Source organism: Pristis pectinata, chromosome 6, assembly GCF_009764475.1.
Source record: "Pristis pectinata isolate sPriPec2 chromosome 6, sPriPec2.1.pri, whole genome shotgun sequence".
NCBI lineage: Eukaryota > Metazoa > Chordata > Chondrichthyes > Rhinopristiformes > Pristidae > Pristis > Pristis pectinata.
Genome location: NC_067410.1, coordinates 62279587 through 62296628, shown reverse-complemented (window position 1 = coordinate 62296628; position 17042 = coordinate 62279587). Strand labels below are relative to the sequence as shown.

General features: G+C 41.1%; 1 protein-coding gene across 1 annotated transcript in view; it reads right to left on the bottom strand.

Annotated features, from left to right (window-relative positions):
* Positions 1-17042, bottom strand: part of scly (selenocysteine lyase) — a 37592-nt gene that overhangs the window by 5516 nt on the left and 15034 nt on the right. Inside the window, exons 5-11 of the mRNA XM_052019009.1 lie at positions 16793-16979; positions 14408-14535; positions 12012-12180; positions 9760-9865; positions 6982-7018; positions 4814-4897; positions 1145-1247 (exon numbers count right to left, since the gene is read on the bottom strand). Of these exons, the coding sequence (XP_051874969.1) occupies positions 1145-1247; positions 4814-4897; positions 6982-7018; positions 9760-9865; positions 12012-12180; positions 14408-14535; positions 16793-16979 (814 nt within the window). The remainder of the gene's footprint in view (positions 1-1144; positions 1248-4813; positions 4898-6981; positions 7019-9759; positions 9866-12011; positions 12181-14407; positions 14536-16792; positions 16980-17042) is intronic.

Sequence of the window (17042 nt, the reverse complement as noted above, 5' to 3'; positions counted from 1 at the left end):
CTGGGCTAGTTCCATCTGCCTGCATTTGGTCCATATCCCTCTAAACCTTTTTTTATCCATGTTCCTGTCCAAATGTGTTTTAAGTGTAATTGTAAGTGTACCTGCCTCTACAGCTTCCTCCACATACTCACAAACCTGTGTGTGGAAAACTGCCCCTCAGGTCCTACCTAAACAGTTCCCCTTTCACCTTAGGATTTTGGGTTTTAGACTACCCAATTCTGGGGAAGACTGTTCACAGTCACCTTATCTATACCCCTCATGACCTTATACACCTCTATAAGGTCACCCTGCAGCCTTCAACACTCCAGGGAAAACAGCTACAGCCTCTCCAGCCTCCCCCTGTAACTCAAGCCCTCCAGTCCCAGCAACCTCCTTGTCTTTTCTGCACACTCTCCAGCTGAAACACATCCTTTCTGTAGCTAGGTGACCAGAACTGCACAGTACTCCAAGCGAATTCTCACCAACATCTTGTACAGTGCAACATGACATCCTGACTCGTGCACTCAGTGCCCTGAAAGCAAGCGTGCCCAACACCTCACTCACCACCCGGACTGCCCACGTTGCAACATTCAGGGAACCATTAACGGAGGTCTCTCTGTCCTGCAACAATATCTAGGTCCCTGCCCTGGATTAACTTCCCAAAACGCAACACCCCGCACTTGGCTGAGCTAAATTCCATCTGTCATTCCCAAGTTTATCCATATCTTTTGTAACCTTAACAATTTTGGAGTCATCTGTAAACTTATTAATCATTATCATCTAAATCGTTATTGTATTCGACAGACAACAGAGGACCAGCACCGACTGTTTCCATGCTGTATAAATCTATCATATCTTAGCAAAGCTACGGGGGAGAGGGAGCTGAGCAGGATGAAAAGTTCTTGCACAGGGACATTGACCGCTTAAGTGGATGAGCAAGAAATCAGCAAAGGGGGAACGAATGTGGGCAAATGCAAAGTTATTCACTGGTGGGAAGAATGGAAAAAGGGAATATATTTTATACGATGAGAATCTAGTACATCATACGGCGTAAAAAGTGGATGTGGTAGTAAACAAGGATTAGTCCAAGAGAGCACATGACCCATGCTTGCTTCTATTTTGTACAATTTTATGCTTGACTAATTATTATATATTTTTGCCATACCTTGTAGGTTAGGCCCAAGAATGGACACATTGCAGATGTTTGGTAAGCTGTCCGAGCCCTGGAAGTGGTTGTTGAAATAAAGTTTTTCCTTTCCAAAGGCAGTCTAGGGGTAGGAATAGAAAAACAAGTTAGTTATGTGGTCATTCGGATTTTATCTATTGTCAATAATACAATACAGAAAAACATTAATTATATAATCTGGACTTCTGGACAATTGTAACGAACCATTTCCTATTCAAATTCCACTGATGAAAGTTCACATACCCAAAATGCACACTGTCAAGTGAATCACCCATCCTGTTATAACTGGTATCTCACTAATTGATAAAGCCTGGAGATGGGCTGACCACCAGTTTATTTTGTCTGCAACGGACAAAGTCATGCTGGATAAACATCTAACCATTCCCTGGAGCAGGTATTATAACAAAGTGCCACATAGACTGTAAAAAAATCTTTTGGTTAGAGATGAATAAATAATTATTCTTAAAAATAAAATCAGTCAGCAATAGAGGCCACCATTTTGACCGAAGAGCCAGAACTGTAAAACTGGATGAACATTTCAAAACATGTAAATTGGAAGGAAACAGAAATCAAAGACAGAGAGTTAATGGATTGAATGATTTGGACAATACAAAATAAAAAGAGAAGAGGAGGATTTACATAGTGACATGCACCTGGCACAAAATGGAAGGTTTTTAAGTGAAACCATTGCAACCAACTGAAAAAAAAGTCACCCAGAGATGAAACTATAGGAGTTTGCATTTTAAAAACATCCATAACCTAATAATATTCTACAGAGCACTCACCAGAGCTTTATAAAGTAACATATGACACAAGAGCATATAGAACATCATCAGGCAGGGAAACAAAAGTTTTGTTAAAGAGGTAGGCGTCACAGAAAAATGAGAGGGAGAGAAAGGAAGAAGTCTGAATATAGGAACTTCAGACAGGGGGCCTGGGCAGTGGAAGGCAGAGCTGTCAGTTGAGGACCAATGCAAGTCAAGGATACGCATGTTACCAGAAATGTGGGGTGCAAGTATTTCACACAAGAAAACAGGTGCAGGAGTAGGCTGCCAGGCCTCTCAAACCGACCCCACTTTTCAACGTGATCACGTCTGATCCAGCTGGCCTCAACTCCTCTTCTGTACTAGTTTCCTTCAATTCCTCAACTTTTCAAATATTGATTTATCTCCATATTTGATGATCTGGCCTCCACCGCCCACAGGTGCAGAGAATTCCAGAGAATCACCACGCTCTGAGAGAAGAAAGTTCTAAGCAGCTCAGTTTTATGTGACTGGCTCCTTATTTTGTAGTTATGTCTCCTTGTTCATGACTTTCTCACTAGTGAAAACAGCGGGAGCAACATAAGAGACTGCAGATGCTGGAATCTGAAGCAAAAAACTGCTGGAGGTATAATATGATAAGGAATAGTCAGCATGGCTTTGTCAAGGGCAGGTCCTGCCTTATGAGCCTGATTGAATTTTTTGAGGATGCGACTAAACACTTCGATGAAGGGAGAGTAGTAGATGTAGTGTACATGGATTTCAGCAAGGCATTTGATAAGGTACCCCATGCAAGGCTTATTGATAAAGTAAGGAGGCATGGGGTCCAAGGGGACATTGCAGTGTGGATCCAGAACTGGCTGGCCCACAGAAGGTAAAGAATGGTTGTTGAAGGCTCGTATTCTGCATGGAGGTCGGTGACCAGTGGTGTATCTCAGGGATCTGTCCTGGGACCCTCACTCCTTATGATTTTTATAAACGACCTGGATGAAGAAGTGGAGAAATGGGTTAGTAAGTTTGTGGATGACACAAAGGTTGGATGTGTAGTGGATAGTATAGAGGGCTGTCAGAGGTTAAAGTGGGACATAGATAGGATGCAAAGTTGGGCTGAGAAATGGCAGATGCAGTTCAACCCAGATAAGTGTGAAGTTGTTCATTTTGGTAGGTCAAATATGATGGCAGAGTATAGTATTAATGGTAGGACTCTTGGCAGTGTGGAGGATCAGAGGGATCTTGGGGTCCGAGTCCACAGGACGCTCAAAGCGGCTGCACAGGTTGACTCTGTGGTTAAGGCGGCATATGGTGTATTGTCCTTCATCAATCGGGGAATTGAATTTAGGAGCCGAGAGGTGTTGTTGCAGCTATATAGGTCCCTGGTCAGACCCCACTTGGAGTACTGTGCTCAGTTCTGGTCACCTCACTACAGGAAGGATGTGGAGGCCATAGAGAGGGTGCACAGGAGATTTACAAGGATGCTGCCTGGATTGCAGGGCATTCCTTATGAAAGCAGGTTGAGGGAACTTGGCCTTTTCTCCTTGGAGTGACGGAGGATGAGGGGGGACCTGACAGAGGTTTATAAGATGATGAGAGGCATTGATCGGGGAGATAGTCAGAGGCTTTTCCCCAGGACTGAAATGGTTGCCACAAGAGGACACAGGTTTAAGGTGCTGGGGAGTAGGTATGGAGGAGATATCAGGGGTAAGTTTTTTTATTCAGAGAGTGGTGAGTGTGTGGAATGGGCTGCCGGCAATGGTAGTGGAAGCAGAAACGATCGGGTCTTTCAAGAAACTTTTGGATAGCTACATGGAGCTGAGAAAAATAGAGGGCTATAGGTAAGCCTAGTAATTTCTGAGGTAGGGACATGCTTGGCACAGCTTTGTGGGCCAAAGGGCCTGAATTGTGCTGTAGGTTTTCTATGTTTCTACGTTTCTAACTCAGAAGGTCAAGCAGTATCTGTGGAGGGAAAGGGATAGTAGACATTTCGGGCTGAGATTATGCATCAGGACAGTCATAGCTGGGGGCAGGAAGGTGGGGTATATAAGCAAGGAAGAGGAGATTTAGGGGCTTTGCTGGAGTGGAACTAATGAACAAGACTATGCAAGTCAGGATACAGGTACCAATCCTTAGGGAAGGATGCATTTATAAAAAGTCTCCCTTAATTATACACAATAACAGGAGGGTGGAAGGTCCTTGGTAGGGTGGGTGGGTGTAAGCAGCTATACTAGGTACGATCATGCAATATCAGAAGACTACAAGAGACAACAAGACTGAGAAGCTATAGTGAATGAACTATAGTTGGGGGCGGGGGGGTTAACAATCAAAAAGACTCAGAGATGGTCAAGGACTTGAGGGATAGAGTGAATGGACAATGATGAGATTAATAAACAAAGACAGACTGAGATGGCCATGTTCACAATTATCAGTGTGGAGTTCAGAGAACACCTGCCCCCCTTCATGAAGCCAGTCTTGTGGACTCTTGAAAAAATGAGGGTATAATAATGAGCTGATTTAGAGCTTGAATGCATCTTGTACGAAGGAACCAAGGTCCACATCTCAAAGCAGTCTGAACAATTGTTTAACAGTTTGAGAATAGATGCTTATTTTATATAGAACTCATGATACAGTGTTTAAAAATTTTTAATGTGTTGTATGGAGACCACATGACAGTTTAATTTTTGGTCTTGAACTCAATCCTCACAGAGAACACAGAATACCACAAATAGTTCCTGCAATATACCTGGACATGATTCAAGAAAAAAATATCCATTGGTTTAGAGTTTTGTGAAATGAACAATAGCTCCCAAGCATGCTATACTAATCAAATAATGTCTCACATTAGTCATCCAAACTAATCCTTCATTACTATCATACAGTTAGTTAAACATACCAACAGGTTCACTTCTAGGTAATCTCTTATTTCTTTCATGTGACTGGTATACATCTCCAGCTTCTTAACAACCAGCTCGGCAGCCTGGGGAAACACGGCAGGAAAGAGAAGTTGAAGACCAACGCTAACTGTCATGTTACTTTTCTCTCTTTGTTACAAGTGCCTATTTAAACAGTAGGACAATAATTATTATAACCAGGTTTCCACTTATTCAGGAGTGCAAGGCTTACACATTTTATAATTTATATAAATTAAAAGCAAAAATCTGCAGATGTTGGAACTATGAAATAAAAACAGAAAATGCTAGAAAAACTCGACAGGTGAGACAGTTATATGTTTCAGATCCATGACCTTTTATCTGAACTGGGAAAAGTTGGAAATGAAACGTTCAAAGTTGCAGAGAAGTGGGAGATGTGGAGAGGACAAAGGGAATATGTGTGATAGGATGGAGACCAAGAGGGAATGAATGACAAAATTACAAAGCTTGGTTTACAGGGTAACAATATACTTTGACGAAAGGACAGGGATTATATACTAGCTTATTTGCAAAGGGCTTGGATGAGCTGGTTTAACAAACTACCATATGATAGATGTTGACAAAGTTAGAATTGTGGGATGAAGCAGACAGCAAATTTATGGATACAACAACAACTAATGGCCAGAAAGCACAGAATAGTGGTATTTTTATTTTTAGTGTAGTAAATGTAAAACATTGAAACTAACCTTAAGAAAAAAACTTAAGTTTCTCTTAGCAACCAATGCCTTGCATTCACGTGAATGGTTTCACCAGATTTAACCCATCATCAGCACAAACTCAGCCTGATAGCTGGGAAATCTGTGGGTATTTGTGTTTCCTGGTTAGATTCTGCAGGAGTACTGGGAAATGTTCAGGTATGAGTGCCGAAGTCAGGACAGAAGATCTGCATGATTTAAATGATGTCCAGCCTGCTCAGTTTTTCCAGTGTTTTCTGTTTCAAATTTCTAATATTTGCAATTTTTTTTGATATTCAATACCCAGAAACTCTGAAATAACTCAGCTTTTCTCTTTCTCCCCTCACAGATACTGCCTCATTGTTGGGCTTTTGCATCATTCTCCTTTAGCTTTCCAGCAACTGCTGTATCCATAACTCACATTTCCAACATGTTTTTTTTTGTCTGTTTCCTTCTCTTCTGTTATCCTTCTGTTTATACTTCCTTCAGATTGTTTAGCTGCCATCAACAAGCCGCCTTCCCCCTCACTCAGGCAACCCCAATTGGGGTCATCAGTCTCTCTTGGTCCTCCCTGTCAAAAGTATTCCCTTTGTTCTTACCACCCGCATCCCCCCCCGCCAGACAGCTTTTCTTTCCCAGTTAAGATGAAAGATCATAAGCTATCTTTATTAGTCACATGTACGTCAAAACACACAGTGAAATGCAGTTTTTGCATAGAGTGTTCTTGTGGAGGCTGAAACTTACTAAAGATGCTGCCTTTCCTGTTGATTTCTCCAGTATTTTCTGTTTCATTTCAGATTTGTAGATCTGACATTTTTTTTGCCTTATCTTATTCAACCTAATTAACTCATTGTCACTCAGATTCATTTAATACAAGTTGATTTACCATTGTCCTATCCAAACCAGGAACCATTTTCTTAGGCAAATTAGAGATTGATCTGACTCCCATAACAATTGAGTTTACAGTTACAGTGTATGGAGCATTGGTTTACTTGTTGTCTGGCAAATGCAAGTTCAGTGTAACTCAAAGAAATGTCAGCTGTAATCATTCAGGTTTTGCACAAATTACTGCAGCCTTTCAATTCCCATTATAAATTCAAACCTGAATCGCTTACCCTTGGTATTCATGATACAAAGTTTTTGAGCTCCACCAATAATCTTCTCTGTTTTTTTTAAGCAATATCATTGATCAGAACTATAAAACATAATGCACACAGGGGTTCACTCGTATTTAGATCCATGGTCAGTGTTCAATTATGTGGCTGGATTTTGAGGAGGAAAGTGAAAGTCTTGGTGCATCTCCGCTGTACCAGCTACGTGAACAGAAGTACAGATAGTGGCAGCAAAAGCTATTGCTCCATCTCAGATTCACAATGAAGGCGAGGGTTAATTATTCTTGCCATATCTAGGAAATAACTTGCTCAATGAAAGGGTATTGGCCTCAAAGTGTTATTTACCTTCCCGAGTCCTGCAATCATTGGTGTGTTCTCTGTACTAAAAAGTAACGGAAATACAAATTGTGAGTTTAATATTAGGTTTATAATTAATATATCATTAACATCCTTTAAAATGTATGAAATTGGTTCTAAACCAATTTTAAGTGAAATGATGAGGATTCCAAAGTCAGACCCATACTTAATAAATTGGAAGCGATACGAACTTCTCACATGTTGCTAAAAAGTCCAACTGTACTGAATTGGTCTAGAAAAGCAAAACAATAGAGACCTCTCTTAGTTTTCTTTTGAATTGACTTCAAAAGAACAATTAATCTGGCAATTTAGAAACATGGAGTCAATGCACTTTTATGCCATTTGTCTGGCAATAAAGATACAACGAAATCTAGAAGTTAAAAAGCAATCTGTCATAGTTGAAAAAAGGAATACGTACTACAAAACTGATGAAAAACAAGCAAGACCATTCAATCCCACACCACTTAATCACAACTTCAATTATCAATCTTGGTTCTATATCTTCAATTGACCTGGAAAATACTACCTTTTTGGGAAAGAGTTCCACATTTCTACTGCCTTTTGTGTTAATTGCTTTCCAACATTGCCCCTAAATTGCCCAATTTTTAAGGTTAGGACCCTTTATTCTTGACTTCACAATTTGAGGAAATATTTTCTACCTACCATTAAATCCTTTAATATAATGAAACATCTTAACAAGATCATGAAGACACAAGGGAGAATGCAGATGTTGGAAATCTGGAGCAACACACAAAATGCTGGAGGAACCCAGTGGATCAGGCAGCATCTATGGAGGGAAATGGACAGTTGACATTTCAGGTCGATACCCTTCATCAGGATTCAAACGAAGGCTCTTGATGAAGGGCCTCGACCCAAAACGTACAATTGTCCATTTCCCTCCATAGATGCTCCTGAGCTGCTGAGTTCCTCAGTATTTTGTGTGTTGCTTAACAAGATCATATTTACTCTTCCCTACCCAAGAGACTACAAGCTCAATCTATGGAATTTACACTCTTAAATTAAATCCATTAGTTCTGATAATGGATGCACAGTGGCACAGCTAGTACAGCTGATATCTCACATCTCCAGCAACCTGGGTTCAATCCTGACCTTTGGTGCTGTCTGTGTGGAGTTTTGCATGTTCTCGTGTGACTGTGTGGGTTTCCTACAGTGCTCCGGTTTCTACCCACATCTGAAAGACTTGTGGGTTGGTAGGTTAATTAGCCACCGTAAATGACCTTGAGGATGTAGGCGAGTATTAGAATTGGTTGTTAGGGGGTGGGGAGGGGCAGAGAAGAAGGTGGAGTTGATGCGAATGTGAGGAGAATAAAATGTGTTAAGAGTAAGATTGGTGCAAGGTGGCTGCTTGATGGTCTGTTGGGCTGAAGGGCCTGTATCTGTGCTGTGTGATCCTAAATCTCTGTGTTCTACAGTTTGGCTCTGTGCCCAATGCCAATATATCCATCAAAAAGTGCATTCCCCTTTCCAGAGATGAATGTGGTATAGCTCAGATTCGAACCCAGTCACAGCATGGTCATTATGTTTTCGCTGTATGGTCATGGATGTTACGTAGCTAAATTCTCATAGTAAGAGCAGTTCTGACACCAATGTGGCATCAGACGCAAATTGGGAAAGGAATTGTTTGTATGGAGCAAAACCTATTTTTTTAGGAGACAGTAAACATTTTCATAATTACCATTTCAGTTTCATTTAAAAGTTACTGTAAAAAAATGCCAGAATGCGACCTTCAAGTCACAAGACAGGCTGATGCTTCTGTGACTGTCCCAGGAAGTGTATCAACAATTTGCATTCCTGCCAAACTTCTCATGTGCAGAAAGGGACTTCAAATACTTTAGATTAGTAAGTAGAAAACAGTGAATGATATGCAATAAGCCAAAATCAAATATTGAAGAAAGAATTTGAGCTTTCTTCCTATTTCTATAGCACTCTTTGTGTAAATACATTACTGAGAGCTTTCCAACTCTGCCATCCATTTGACTCTGTCAAATTAAAACAGAGGGAGCAAATAGACTGGTCTTTAGAGGAAACTGGAAATCTGGTATTTTGCACCTTTTTTTAAAGAAAGGTCTGCAGATAAAATCTTGTTTTTTCACCAAACTTTATAATCACTCATCTTAATATCTCTATTCCCAGTGATAGCTCTGAAGGGTTTTGTCACACTTTTCTATGTTAAAGCAGGTATAATAAATTGTTGCTGTTGATCAGAGTGGTCCCCATATTATAGGTAAAGAACTAATCAGAAAAGTCAAAGTATTTCCTGAATTTAGATTCCGCACCAAGGAAGACTGTATGTTGAGGATTGATTAGGTTGTTACCTTTGAGAAAAAGGTATCAAGGCAGGATTTTACAGCATGTACAACACCTGTGTTTGAGAATAAAGTGCAAAAGATCCCATTCTGTAAAAGAAATGTTGAACATCTAGGAGGAGAAAGAGGAGGAGTGGGTCCAAAAACAAGATCAAGGTCCTAGAAGAGGCAGAAGCAGGAGAGGGGGTGAAATGTTCTGACTGAAAGGGCCATCGTACATGATGATCCTAGAGAAGTATGCAGGTTAGATCAAGTTGAGTGAATTTACAATGTAACTTGTTAAATCAGTCTGGCAGTGGATAATCAGATAGTGATAATTAAAATCCATTTCTATTAGAAAACAGTTTCATTCAGCTGTCAAACAGCTTCACTCACTGCTGAAAAACAATGCACAGTTGGAAGAGGAATAAGTATCGCTACATTTTTCCCGAGAACTTACCCTGGCCTGAACTTCCTTTCTTGGCCTCCGCCAAAGAACATGGCATTCACTGGTGAGCTTGTGCCTGGCCCTCGAACGTACAGGGCTCCAATCCGTGGACCATAAACTGTAGGGGGACAATGGAAAATACAAACCTCATCAAGAAAACAAAAATAGCACATGCTTTTCATGTTGCACACTCTGAACATTTTGATTTAAGGTTCAGCTCATCTGAGACCACTTAGATTACATCACTTTGTTTTAAGTACTGGGATCGTGAAACTGATGGCACCGCAGCATTTTTTTTTGAACTACGTGTGCGGATCAGCTCCCAATTTGGATTGCAAATGCATACTTTTAGTGTTACATTTGACATGGCAAATTGGGTAGCACATATGTTGCATAAGTATGACACAGATAGGCAAAGTAGGCAGTAGATGGTATCAATCCCATGCAAAGTTGCTTTGATGCCAACACTAGCAAATTAGGTCTGGATGGTTCAGGTAATACATTCTGTTAACCCTGTACAAGAATCCGGACTTATCAGCTGGAAGAACCACCACCCTGCACCCACCTCCTCCCCACACCCTAGGCATCTTCCCCACTCACCCACAGCTGCACGATTCAAATGATTTTCAGGTTTGTTGAGAACTCATTTGGTTCTCTGAGACAATGACGTGAGTCTGTCCTGTTGGGCCTCAAGGATGGGAGTGCCCAAAGAGAAGGTGTCAGAAGAGGCAGAAGCAGGAGAGGAAGAAAGGCTCTGGCTGGAAGGAGCTATCCTACAAGAACTGAGCAATGTTTGCAGAGACTTATGTTCTCAAGATGAGAGTCATGGCAATCTGCCATCTGGTATGGGCAGAGCTACAGCTGTTGAACTACTTCTGGATTATTTTTTTGTCAGCAAAAGACACATTAAGCTTTATCCCAGGCAGCTGCAGTATCATCTGCTGCATTTGGGGAGGGGGTGGGGGGGAGAGAGGAGGAGGTGCTTTCTTAGCAAAAGCATGTGGCTTTGAGAAATAAGCTTCCCCATTGTGCAGGAGGTAACTGACCATTTACATGTGCCATAAAGGAAGGCATACCAGACTCTCAGCTGTGCAAGAACAAGGGGATTACATCCCTTAATGTTCAGATAACCTGAAACCACAGCCAGACAATCATAATCATACCTATAAATCCAAGGAAGAAGAATTCAATTATAGGCGGTCAGCAATGTCTAACAAATTCACGGCACCACTCATGACTAATGGGTGGCTCCCGACTCAAGGGAGAACTACGATAACCACAGAGGAGTGCTGTAAAACTGAGAATCAAACTACCACTCAAAATCTTCTGGCACTGCAGTGGTGAAGCAGAGATATTGATGACTGGTTCCATCTGGAAGTCTAATATTTCATTGTCTCTTACTGTATCTTCAATAATTCTCACCATTAGGCAGACACAACCCTTGTCTGTTGAGAAGGAGGTAGGAGGAGAATCAAGCTAGGAGGGAAAGATAGAGACCCTTTCTGGATGTGCTACAAGGCTCAGGTCAATCATTCTTGAGCACCATCAACACAGCTCGGAGAACGACGCAGTCTAGACACACTCAGAGACCCGCCTAGAGAGCAAGGCAGTGTGGACCCCTCAGAAAATGTGGACCTGCCCAAAGAATGTGGACCTGATCAGAGAACAAGGCAGTGTGGACTTGCTTAGAGAACATGAATTTAATGAAAGGAAATTAAAATTATTTTTAAAAAATCCATTGAAAACAAAATTAATTAGTCTGGAGGGAGAAATCCAGAATGGGTGAGAGAGCATAATCCTAAAAGAGATGAAACATGTCTTCTGTTTCATGGAATTAGAAAAATTGGGCTGAACTATCTCCTGCTATGATTATAAATTAGTGCTTATCCAATTAGAATTTAAATCAGGAATCACTTTGTTTTACACAAATGATAGTGGAAATCTGGAATTCCTTTTTCTGAAATTTGGATAATATTCTTTATATACAGAGGAAAGGAAAATAACTAAGATACAGATCAGCTATGATGTGATTGAATGGTAAAGGAGGCCAGACAGGTAACCAAGCATAATCAGCTAGTCTCCCTGCAGCTTTATGAGTTTCTTTTGTCTCCTCTTCAATTCTGACGTAGCAGTCTCTGACCTGAAAAGTTGACTTTGTTTCCCTTACCATAGATGCAGCCTGACCTGCTGACCATTTTCAGGTTTTGTTTTAGATTTCCAACATCTGCAGTTATTTTTAATTTCCACCAGTCTTCAAGGATGACATTTTACCTTGTGTCCTACAATTGTAAGGTAATCCACACTGAGATCTTGCACATCAACTGGCAGTTTGCCAAGTGCCTGGGCTGCGTCTGTGTGTAGCAGAATCTTGGGCATTTCCTTGCCTCTCTGTTGATTTACGATCTTCACTCGTTGACAGATCTCTGCAATTGGCTAAAGCAAAGGAAACACAAAACGAAAACAAGCCGAATTCTTACATTACTTCTGCTAACAATAATTTCAGGAAGATCTTTTTCTGTATGAAAATAATTTCTGTAAACACCAGGGTCAACAAGCAATAAAACACAAGTTAATTGAAGTTTTTATCTGTGCTACCAAACAACCAAAGAATAGTGACAGTTTTTGATGGTCCAGAGTAAAGTGTTTTGCCTTAGATTGGGAAGTACGAGAGGGGAGGAGGATTTGGGGCGGGGGGGGGGGGGTGGTGGGGGGTGGGAGGGAGAGAAGAGGAGGAATAGGAGAGGAGGAGTAAGGAATAGGAGAGGGAGATGGGTTGGGAGGTGATGGCTCAGGAGTGACGGGGTGGGGGGGGTGGAGGGAGATGGGTCAGGAGGTTGGCTGGTGAATGGGGTAGATGGATCAGGAGGTGAAGGGGAAGGGAGATGGGTCAGGAGTTGAAGTGGGGAAGGGAGACTGGTTGGGAGGTGACTGTGATGGGGAGATGGGTCAGGAGGTTGGCATGGGGGTGGGGGAGACAAGCTGAAGGAGCAGGGATGGGTGAGGGCAAAAGGGAGGGGTATAGATTGGGAGAGAGGGTGGGAGTGAATTTGACAATTGCAGATGTCTTAAAACTGAAATAAAAAGAGAATACGTTGGAGATACTCAGCAGTTCAGGCAGCATCTGTGTTAAGATAAAACAGAGTTAACGTTTCAGATTGAAGAGGACAAATTAAATCTGAATTCACTTGAGAGAAGACAGACCTTTTCTGATTCTGATGGAAAGTCATTGAGTTTAAATTTCAAACTCTTTCTCCCTTCTTGCATGCTGCCTGACCTGCTGTGTAGACTCAGGGTCATACAGTAGGAAAACAAGCCTTTTGGCCCAACTGGTCCATGCCGACCAAGATGCCCATCCAAGCTAGTCCCATTGCCTGTGTTTCGCCCATATCCCTCTAAACTTTTGCTATCCATGTACCTATCCAACTGTCTTTTGAAAATTGTTACTGTACCTGCCTCAAATGCTTCTTCTGGCAGTTCATTCCATATACATACAACTCTCTGTGTAAAAAAGTTACCCATCAACTACCTATTAATTCTTTTCCCTCTCACCTTAAACCCATGCCTTTTGGTTCTTGGCCTTTTGGTTCTTGATGCCCCGACCCTGGAAAAAAGACTGAGTGCATTCACCCTGTCTATGCCCCTCATGATTTTATATACCCCTTATGAGATCACCCCTCAGTCTTCTATGCTCCAAGGAAGAAAGTCCTAGCCTGTCCCACCTCTCCCTATGACTCAGTCCCTCAAGTCCTGGCAACATCTTTCTAAATTTTTTCTGCACTCTTTCCAGTTTATATCTTTCCTATAGTAGAGTGACTAAAACTGAACACAATACCCCAAGTGCGGCCTCACCAGCATCTTGTACAACTGCAACATAACCTCCCAACTTCTATACTCAATGCCCTGACTGAAGGCCAGCATGCCAAAAGCTTTTCTCACCATCCTGTCTACCTGTGACTCCACCTTCAGGGAATTATACACCTGAACTCCAAGGTCCCTCTTTTCTGCAACACTCCCGTGGCCCAACCGTTTACTGTGAAAGTTCTACCTTGATTTGACTTTCCAAAATGCAACACCTCACACGTATCTCAATTAAACTCCATTTGTCATTCCTCGACCTACTTGATGAGTCTGTCCTCTCCCGAGAATTTCAGATTTAGTTTACCCTCTTTGCCTATGCCGCACCCAGACACACTTTTGTTATTCACTAACCTTTATAACATTATTTGCATCATTCAGTCTTTCCTGGTCTTCACCCTGTTTGTTGTCTCCATCCCTCATCTATTTGCACAATTTAGAACCCATTTCATCAGATTTTGGAGAACTTAGAAATGAAAGGTCACTGACTGATTCTCGTTTCACAGGTACTACATACCCAAAGATATCCAACCTTTTCTGTTTTTAAGTCACAAAACCCAACTTGTTAACAAAGTTCTTTCAGGGAGGAAACCTATTCATGACCTGTGGCTTCAGCAGTTCAGTTCCACATGAACATTGTGGATTCTTTATTAGCCTCCATAGTGACAGACTAAGCAACACAAACCCTCTACCAATGGTTCAGAAATGTGGACTATCAACACGTTCTCAGGACAGTTATCGATAATAAAAGCTATGTTTCCCAGTGAGATCAACAACCCCAAACCAAAGTGAAGAAAGTAATTACCATGAGAACTCCTGTTTCATTGTTAGCGAGCATAATAGAAATAAGGCAAGTGCTTGGCCCAATAGCAGCAATCACATCATCGACTTGGATGCATCCAGTTACTTTGGAAACAGGCAAAAATGTAGCTTCTACAAAGGAGAAATATAATAATTGTCCCTTCTTGTATCCAGTGACCTTAATGTGTCACAATATTTAAAAACTTTAAATTATTCCATCTGTGAGCAACTGAGAGAGTTTTGACCCTTTTGGTAGGTCTTGCAATCCTAGCAGTCATTTTTTCTGGGTACATAGAAGTTGTTCTGGGAAATACCTGGAAGCCTAATGAAATATTCAAAGGTCAGGGTGCTGTAGTGTTTTGGGCAAAGTCAAACAGAAATGGGGCTGGAGTTGTCACAAAATTACCTATGCAACAGGAAATTTTGGATTTAGTACATCTTTTACATTGCTAGTGTCTTGGATGCACCTGGATTTTTTTATGACTGTAATTTAAACCAGATTCAAATCTACATTTTTATATACAAACTAAAAGGTCATTCTAGGCCAACTGTGCATAACATACAGTATATTCTACAAGAGCTTTATTTTGGGGCTCCCAAGAGTCTTTGACCTGGCAGCAATGGCCAGGTAAGTAATGGTCCTGCTGGTTAGCTTGGCTTCCCGTCAAGGATGCTGAACTTTCAAACAGTGAAAGCTATCGCAACTGAAGTATTGTGTGCAGTTCTGGTTGCCACACTATTAGGAAGGATGTGATTGCACTGGAGAGCGTGCAGACGAGATGCAAACTGGGAGGGAACATTTAACTTATGACAATATACTAGATAGGCTGGGTTTGTTTTCCTTTGAGCAGAGAAGTCAGAGGGGGAACTGATAGAGGTGTACAAAATTATGAGAGGCATAAATAGAGTAGACAGTAAGAAACTTTCCCCTTGACAGAGATGTCTACAACTACTGGATATAGGTTTAAGGTGAGGCGTAAATTCACAAGGGATCTGAAGAACAATTTTTCCATCCAGAGAGTGGTTGAAATCTGAAACACACTGCCTGAGGTGGTGCAGGTAGGCACTCTCACAACATTTAAGCAGCATCTGGACAAGCATATAAATCACCAAGGCAAAGTAAGCTACGGACCAAGTGCTGATAAATGGGATTAGTATGGATAGGTACTTGACCATGACATGGTGGGCCAAAAGGCCTGTTTCAGTAGTCTATGACTCTACCTTTTTCATGAAGTTTGTTGACCCTCGACAGCATAGGCATACAGCACATCTTGTAATTGACTAAATGGACTGAACACCAGCCATTGCATTGACAGTGTTGACTGGAAATTCTCAGACCATTGAGCTGGGCTCTGAAATTTGCTTTGCATGATCAACAGATCAATATTAATAGACTCTATTCTCTTACAAGCAGAAGTCCAACATGTGGCAAAGAATGATACACTATAGGAGTAGTCAGTAAAAACAAGGTCAGAACAACTTTTATAGTGGCATGGGTGGAAATCAGAAGATCTTTGGCTCAGTCAATGTTCACGGAAGAACCATTGTTTCCAGCCTCAGCAGAGATCTTTCTGGGGGAATCTGGGGTTAAATTAGCTGTCTGCTTACATAGAAAGCAGCTCCAGCAGTTTCCAAAGTAAATGTCCTACAATAACTAAAACTAATTAAATAATAGATCATAATTTTGTTAGCTGTTTCTTTTTTCAAAATATATTACCTGAAATGAACACAAATAATTAAAAATCTTTATTCCTAATTCTCTTCCCAACAACTATAAAGCCTCTTGTTGAAAATAGCTCAAGGATCCCGTACCCCGTCTAAGCTGGTGCAGAATTCACGTACAAATACCCTAGCACTAAGTGCAAAAACATCTCAGCAAGTTGTTTCTCTGCCACTAGACATACAGCACAGTATCCAAGTACACTGATGCAATTAGTTGCAATTTGTCAACAGATTTGAGGACTTCAGATGTTCGTATATGCACATGAAGGATTGAACTTGCTGAGGTTCATCACCTAATTTGTTCTAACTTGCTTCTGATTTATTGGGTGAAGTGAGTTACATTATATCAAGTGGAAAAAAAAATATTTAAACGGTGAAGTCCGTCCGAGAGTGATAACAAGTTCCCCCAATGATCAGTCATATTTTTTGGACATGGGAGGAAATAGAAACATTGATAATTTGCTTCTGCCTTCAACAAAAAAAAACAATTAATCAAATCAAATGGCAATGTAGTGTCACATTATAGCAGATGCATTAATTGTTCAGTATAATATGCAACCTTGCATATTATGTACGTATTTATATTTACAAACTTTCCATCACTTAGCACTTCAAAAAGAGAAGCTGAACTGCACTTCAAAATAAAAGACCATCAATAAAGTCTCACTTGCTTTTCCCTCCTTGACCAGACTTTCCACCACCAGTTGCACTGAGTCATGTTCAACTTTTGATGTAATAATGTGAGGTAATGACAGAACAATCCCTCCAAGCTCCACTCTCCCACCGTTCTGTGCCAACTGGTGCTGATGGTCCAAGAAGTACTTGACTGCTGTGTGAAAGACTAGATTATTAGCCTGGAAAACACAAACATTTTTGGATTTTAGATGAGAACTATGCATTCTGCTTAGTTGCTGAGC